This window comes from Pieris brassicae, chromosome 5, assembly GCF_905147105.1.
Source record: "Pieris brassicae chromosome 5, ilPieBrab1.1, whole genome shotgun sequence".
In the NCBI taxonomy this organism is placed as follows: Eukaryota; Metazoa; Arthropoda; class Insecta; order Lepidoptera; family Pieridae; genus Pieris; species Pieris brassicae.
In genome coordinates this window covers 8651342-8659136 of record NC_059669.1, presented here as the reverse complement: position 1 = coordinate 8659136, position 7795 = coordinate 8651342, and the positions used below count along the sequence as shown (strand labels likewise).

The 7795-nt window shown below is 33.0% G+C and overlaps 2 protein-coding genes and 1 long non-coding RNA gene across 5 annotated transcripts; 2 read left to right on the top strand and 1 right to left on the bottom strand.

The window, feature by feature from the left end:
* The first annotated feature begins 682 nt into the window (after positions 1–682).
* Positions 683–3310, top strand: LOC123710226. The gene is made up of 3 exons (XM_045661994.1): positions 683–860; positions 965–1185; positions 1305–3310. The coding sequence occupies exons 2-3, from the start codon at positions 973–975 to the stop codon at positions 3168–3170; spliced, it is 2079 nt and encodes a 692-aa protein (XP_045517950.1). The 5' UTR covers positions 683–860; positions 965–972; the 3' UTR covers positions 3171–3310.
* Positions 3311–3907: 597 nt separating this feature from the next.
* LOC123709275 lies at positions 3908–7146 on the top strand. Of its 3 annotated transcripts, XM_045660463.1 has the most exons (5): positions 3908–4263; positions 4857–5343; positions 5647–5727; positions 6390–6558; positions 6851–7146. In XM_045660463.1, exons 1-5 carry the CDS (start codon positions 4121–4123, stop codon positions 7012–7014), a joined length of 1044 nt encoding a protein of 347 aa, XP_045516419.1. In that variant the 5' UTR covers positions 3908–4120; the 3' UTR covers positions 7015–7146. The 3 variants fall into 3 exon arrangements, with proteins under 3 accessions (XP_045516419.1, XP_045516417.1, XP_045516420.1); XM_045660461.1 differs by having other exon boundaries at positions 3908–5343; XM_045660464.1 differs by lacking the exon at positions 6851–7146 and having other exon boundaries at positions 3908–5343; positions 5647–5794; positions 6390–6458.
* LOC123709277 lies at positions 6347–7652 on the bottom strand. Its single transcript, XR_006753708.1, has 3 exons — positions 7545–7652; positions 7302–7464; positions 6347–6574 (listed from the first exon to the last, which is right to left on the bottom strand). It is a non-coding gene; the product is annotated as an uncharacterized LOC123709277 (long non-coding RNA).
* Between the last annotated feature and the right edge of the window lie 143 nt (positions 7653–7795).

Here is a 7795-nt window from a genome sequence, read left to right as displayed (position 1 = left end):
ATTTCTTGTACCGCTCCATCGACGTCTTAAATTTTTTTATTTATTGTCACGACTACAGTGCCAAGTAGTGAGCAGTGTTGGCCTTGTGGCTTGAGCGCGTGCCTCTCAACCCTTAAGGCTTGCGTATATAACAAGGCTGTGCACTAATAGATTTTCCCTTCTAAGTGCGTATTTAGCACTCAACCAAATGAAAGAAAACATTGAGAGGAAAACGGCATGCCTCAGATCCAAGAAGCATTCACCGTCGCTTTTTGAACGCTTTCCAAGCACAGAAGGATAATCACATACTTGCCTCTTAGGAAAAATTGTAGTGCCACTGCTTTTTTTTTTTGAGTACCAAGCAAACTTTCTTGAACTTATGATTTGCTTGTAATATGTAGAAATAAGAATTTACGCTGTGTGACTATAGTGTGTCAAAATGTGTGCGTGTTTGTAAATCTAGGGCGTGACACAAATCACTTTTCGTCAGGCCTTGAATTAATATTTTTGAATATATTATACTAACAGTTAAGGTCTCTCAGTTAAGGTACTTCCCACGTTGGTTCTCTTTCCGAATAGACTCTATTAATATTATAGTGTATCCTTACTCATATTTAATCTGTGGAGTATGGTGATGTCTATAGTCGCTGGATTATGTTTGAGAAATAAAAGTGACATCTGTAATGATCTTCTAGAGCTTATGTTAATATGTTTATTTAGTTAGAAAAACCGCAATTCTAAACTGTATATTTAAATTTAGACTAATATTTAACAAATTTACAACCTCTAGTGATAATGCCGATATAGATTGTATTAAGAAATTTTAATTTATCAATTAATACGTGAATATTTCAATCTTTATTTTCGGTCTATTTCAAAAGGTAAAGCAAACATAAGAGGGAACTCTTACCTATTTTAACATCCATACATTTCGCATATACAATTTACGCACATGATATTACTTTTTGGGTTTTTCAAATTACAGAGGAAACGATGGGTGGCTGTAAATGTACATATAGAAATTGCACGATGAAAACAGATGGAAAAACTCATATGTTTCACTACCCTGTGTTTAACAAGATTCGATGTCACCAGTGGATCATCAATGCACGTCGATATGAATTTTTAAACCTTAAAGTATCCCAATTGAAGAACAGAGTTGTATGCCAACATCATTTCAAGGATGACAATTTTATGAACTGCCAGGTAATTACCATTTTCATTAAGATGACTTGCAAATGTTAACCTGCTTTAATTACAAAAATTAATAAGAAACTTATGCTGATAATTTAGTTTGCTTATAATAGATTAAATTACATTTACAGAAAGCAAAGTTGACTATGGATGCAATTCCAACAGAAGATGGTCCATATTGTGATCCTACAAAGTGGAAAAAAGATCAAAATACAGGATCAGTATTACCTCTCTTAACAGATGAAATAGAAAATGATGTTTTAACACATGACCAAAAAGTTGCAAACTACTCTATTAAATATGCAGACTTCTTAACAAACTTTGAATCTGATTTATTAAACAGTACCAATATAGATTCATTTAGCTTAGACTGTAAAGATTATGTTGTAGCTGATCGGAATATACGGAAATGTAGTGATCGATTAGTGTTTCAACCAAATACTAATATCAACTCACCGTTAGCTATTGTTAATCCATATGATAAAAGTAGTAAAAAACCAAGTAAAGAAATAACAGTACAAGAAATAATTATAGAGGATAATGTAGTCCCCAGTGACGAAAAACCAATAATTCAAGGTGAATTTCCTTTGACAGAGGTTACAATGCCTTTATTAAGTAACAAACAGCAAGCGGAACCAAGAAAAATTAAAGCAAATACAGAATATAGTTATATGCAAAATAAACCTATAACAACACCTTCAACTCCTGTAAATAAAGCATCTAAGGTTAAGATATTATCAGAAAAGAAAATTAAGGATGCTATATCAATACCAAAAAATCTTCAGCCTATATCACCAAGTTCAGTTATTAAATTACCAAAAAAGAATAACCAAGTAACTATACCTATTAGTACTGGAACAAAAATTAGTGTTCTTCCCGTTAAAAGAAATTTTTTAGTTACTAGAGAACAAAACTTGGTTCATCCTGTAGATTCAAATGTAGAAAAGCAAGAACCACCTCAATATTCATTGGATATACAATATCAAACATTAGAAAATGAACAGCCCTCATACTCATTAAATTTAAACTCTCTAAAATTTGAACATCCTTCAGTGTATACTTTAGAAGTAAATGAACCACAAGAGAATCTATTAGGAACTAATTCTATAATTATAAATGAACCATTTATCCCACAATCATTATCCTCAAATGAACTCCAAACTAATAATGCACAACCATTATATACAATAGATATCAATGGAAAGAAACAAAAATGTTTGCCAAGTATAACAGGGGATAATAATAGGCAAGAAATTCAAACAATAGCTAACCCAGTAGATGCAATTTCCAAAAAAACTGATACGACAATGTTGTGCTTGAATAACTTATTACCTCAAGAAAATCAATCTGTAATCAAAGTAACTAATATACCATCTAAGTCAATTCTAAAACCAAAAGAACTGTGTATTATAAGTGATAACAAGAAGTCAGTGTCACCTTCAAAAGGCAGGGTGAGTCCAAAAAGATTAGCTGTAATAGAAAAAAAGAGGAAATTTAATAAGAAATTAATGGATGCCGTTATAGCATTGGATAATAACATGCAACAGAAATCACCTCCAAAAATTGTGAAAGTATTGAAATATAAAGATCAAGGAAAGAAGGAACTGCAGAAAGTTCAGGGGTCAACACAAGTGTCATCCTATTTATCAACTGAACCAAAGCTGCCCAGTGTTCAGGAATACACCTTAAAGTTTTTAGAAGATCGTTTGCAACAAATGGAAAATAGATTATTAGGAAAAATTGATCAGAATTCACAAAAAATTCAAGAAATGAAAGAATCAATAAAGGTTAAGGCAGAAAATAAGACTATGCCTATACAAACAAGTGCCAATGGTAATCCAGAGACCTACAAGAGACAGTTATACAATGAAATTTCACAATTTCTAAGTCCAAGTTGCAGTAGTGCTGTCTATGAAGAATTATTTATAAATAAGTATTCTATAAAAAAAAGTGTAGATAATGATGAAGTTAGCAGTAAGCGGAGACGGTGCAGGTGATTGTTATTGTAATATTAAGTGCAAATGGTGTGTCTACAAACAGAACACAAAGTACTGTGTATTTGTTCCAAATTTTAAGTATTATGAATGTCGACTATTGATTGATAAACAACATTCAAAGTTCAATTGATTTGTTGCAATTATTTATTGCTTTATTTCTTTTGAACTGTCTTTATGACTGAAAATCAAAATATTTTATAAGGTATTACATACCTTGCTACAATGTAAAGAACATTGAACAAATTAAACAAACACACATTTGAAATACAACTTCAGTCTCATGCTTCAAATCAGCATCTATTTCTTAATTTAAAACATATTTCTATAAAATATGTATATATTTTTAATGTATTTATTTTTAAGGTCAAATAAAAAATAGGTGAGTATTCTGCTATTTTTTTAATGAAGTGCATCACAACATGTTTAAACTCGACCCATACTCTGTAACTTCCAATAGAGGTAGCGATCTCGACGTTTTTGTTTTCTTTCAAGATCTCCAGCTCCGAGGTTACCTTGGGATCTCGTGATACAAAAACTTATTGAGATCAGTATCATTGTCGCTATTCACAATTGGAAGTTACAAAGTATGGGCTGAAATAAAATAAATCAGTGGCGCTACAACCTTTTAAGGTCTGGGCCTCAGATTTCTGTATGTGTTTCATAATCATTTGTTATTTTAATTGACAAATAGGTGATCAGCCTTCTAGGCCTGACGCACGCCCTCGACTTTTTGGGTCTAAGGTTAGTTTTTAAAGTCATTGGTGCACAGCCGGGGATCGAGCCTACGACCTCAGGGATGAGAGTAGCATGCTGAAGCTAGACCAACACTGCTCTGCTGATTTGTGTATATAATTTGATTTGTAATACCAGCCAAAAGGTGCCATAAATATTATAAATTAACAACCCACTACTTAATTTTTTTAAATTTCTATATTCCAAATACCAGCTTGATGTTATATGTGTACATGAAGCTGTTAAATGATCAATTAATGGATGCATACAAAACAACAATATTTCTTCAAAATTATCAATACAACAGTCCTAAAACAGGTATCTACCCCATGCCATCGTTGCCGCCCTTAATAAAAAAGCTGTAAGTTTTCGTCCAATCTCATTTCAGTACACCGTTATTACATTTTCTATTGCTTTCATTCTTATAGTTTTTATTTTATTAAGTTTATGGGCATTTTTGTAAATGACAGTATAATTAAGCTGTAATTAGTAATGCCTTTATTGAAGTACCTGCTATTAAATGTTCATATCGTGAAGGTAATTTTCAGTTCTATTAATGTAATTGGTTTTGTCGTTGTTCATTCTATTTCTATTCCCCAAACAACTCGCAACACATTTTTAATTATAACTGTTCTCGATTAATTTATGAAAAATGATTCCGAAACATCGATTGCCGTGCGTTGAAGACATCAAGAAATCTATTGGGATTTTAAATCCTTTTCTAAGGATGTTTTCGTTAAAGTGTGATACATTTAAACATAAAAAGTATACAGTGTTATCGATTGTAACATTCATTTTACCGGCTCTTATTCTTGGATCCATTGATGCTTTGACATTATATTTCAAGATTTTATATACATATCACGACGTGGTGGTCTCGATTAAGTACACAGATGCAGTACAAGTAACATTTGATTTTTTTCAATATATCGTTGATTTGTACATTGTATATAGATGCGGCAATTCTTTAGAAGAATATTACAAAATATACGAGAAATTGGATGAGGAACTTGGAATGAAGTACTGTGGAGTTTTATACGGGAAGCTGCGAAAGATTATTCTGATATACGGCTTTATATGGACGATCAGTTGTGCAGGCGATTATTGGGCTTGGCTCGATTCATCCGGTTGGAAAACTGCATCGGCATTTTCAATATCCTACATTTTTGTCTTGATAAAAATTATAACTAGTCTAGATATGACGGCGCATCTAATGCATATAGACTTTCGTCTCCGTGCTATTGGCGACGCAGCAGAATCTCTTTGCAAAAAACTGAAATGTTCATATCGAGAAAGAGTCGGCGAAAATGATGAGACTTCTGTAAAAATAATTACAGTTGGAACTACGAATAGTAATGTTGAGGTAGTGAAATGCTTAGGTAGATGCTACGTTTGGGTAGTTAAACTAGCTGAGTTCGTCAATCAAGCATTCGGAACAAGGGTAGGTATAGTAGGGCCTATTTTTTATAAAAGAATATTTTTTCCTTAAGCAAATACATGCTAAATGTTATTTTTGTGTGTGTAACAAACAGTAAAATTATTTTTATGCCGTAAAAACATGATTGTAAAGATTAGCATATGTGTAGGTATACGTATTCGTCAAGATGGCGCCAGTCTCTGATACCGATAATGATCATTATTAAGTACTTATATACCATTATAAATACTCAAAAATGAAGGGTAATTGAATAACATTGATTTATTTCAAATTGTTATATTAATAAGCTTTTAAATTAATTTCCAGGTCCTTCTGAACACTCTCAGTGTATTGATTGATATTATACGATTTACAAATATTGCTGCCAGGATATTGCTTGGATCACAGGTTGGATATAAACAATGATACCACAAATCGTCATAAAATAAAATCAATGGCGCTACAACCTTTATAGGTCTGGGCCTTAGATTTCTGTATCTTTTTCATGATCATTTGTTAATCTAATAGGCAAATAGGTGATCAGCCTTTTGCCTGAGACACGCCGTCGATTTTTTGGGTCTAAGGCAAGCCGGTTTCCTCACGATGTTTTCCTTCACCGTTCGAGCGAATGTTAAATGCGCACATGGAAAGAAAGTCCATTGGTGAACAGACGGGTATCGAACCTACGACCTCAGGGATGAGATTCTCACGCTGAAGCCAACAACACTGCTTTGTCCTCATTGTTATGGTTGTATCAGTAAATGAATTCTTATCCTTTAAAATCTTTTTTAATTCGAAATATGAAGTCAGCCTCTACGTACTTGCTTTTATTCTACACATATAAGAGTACTTCCTTGTACAGGAAGACGATATCACACGTCATGGTAACACCTGAAATATTTCTTTTACAAGCCATTTCAGGAATAAATTTTTAAACATAAGATGATAAACACTTTACATCAAAAACAGTATCACAATACAAGTAAAACAATAAAGGAGACAAAGGATGTAAATGACAATGCAGCCCATCAATTATAAATAAAAAGGCTATTTTATTATTTGGTTCGTAGCACCTACATAAACATGCGACGGGTATATTCCCGGTGCTGTCAACATTAATGAGGCTATTTACTTGCGTGGTTATGGTCTTCAGTCTTGCAAAACATTGCGAACTGGTGTACGGGCAACGGGAGAGAGTAATCAATATAATAGATCACGCAATTGTCTTCAATGAACCTAGTAAGTTTTCTACAATCTGAAAGATATTAGAATAACTAACGTTAACTGTCCCAATGTTTGAAATCCTCTACAAGGTTAAAACATTATCACGTAATAGTAACAAGATGAAAATTTAACGCTGTCTTAGAAGTTAAAAATGAAGTTGCAGTACCGTAGTTGTCAGACCCATGTGCCATAACTTTGAAGGATTTTTTATTCTTTATAGCAAAGTTTTAGCTAAAATACTATTATGAAAGTTTCGTCTACAGTTCGCTTTGCAAGGAATTTCTCGGAAATGCTTTACATTTTTCAGGTGTTGATGTAAAATCAGCTTTAAACGACCTCCGTGTCCTCATACAATATAGACCAGTGGAATTCTGCATGTCCAACCTAGTTCGTATCGACTATTCACTATTGGGATCCATGACTTCGATAGTCGTAACTTATACAATTATATTATTACAAAATGTTAATTAGAACAAATTAAAATAAATGGAAACTCGATTTTTTTCGTATCGCAACCGATCCTATTATTATTGTGCAGTTTTGTTGTTATCTGTTCTAAAACCCGTTATATAAATTATTGAATAAAATTAAAAGGATCATTAAATATGAAAACTATGATATAACCAACACATGAAATACAAACTCTTTTTTTATCATTTTATAAATGATGTTTCCACATGAACTAAATGTGTTCTGTAGATATGTAACTCATGACGTTCCACAACGCAGCGCCTTTTAAAGCACTTTCTATCACTCACCACCTCTGTGGCATCAGCTGCCAGTTGAAGCATCCCCGGTCTGATACGACTAAGGTAAAGAATACAGCGTACCATTTCTAAAAGGTCTCGATAGCCCCCGGCGTTGTAGGTGTATAAGGTGTGTGTGTGTTACCTTATTCAACGAGAGCCTAGTGCTCGCTTCCTGCCCCATAAACAAAACTTGATTATTTAAATAGAATAAATATCTTAGGCTCAATTTTTTTTCATGGTACACTCACTTACCCAACTAATGAAATAGACAAAGACACACTAAGGATGGATTATTATGACAATGAGCATGCATATGCAAAAGTCTGCGTATCAGAAACACTTATGATAAAACCGCATAACCTTTATTAGTAACTAAGTCTATCGATCGTGTCCTTTTATTGCCTACAGATACGCATTAACAGGGCTGCTAGATCGTGTAATTAGTTATAAATGATGTTTACTTTTCTTTTCAACAGGTCGTGATAAATTTTTTAATGTCTATT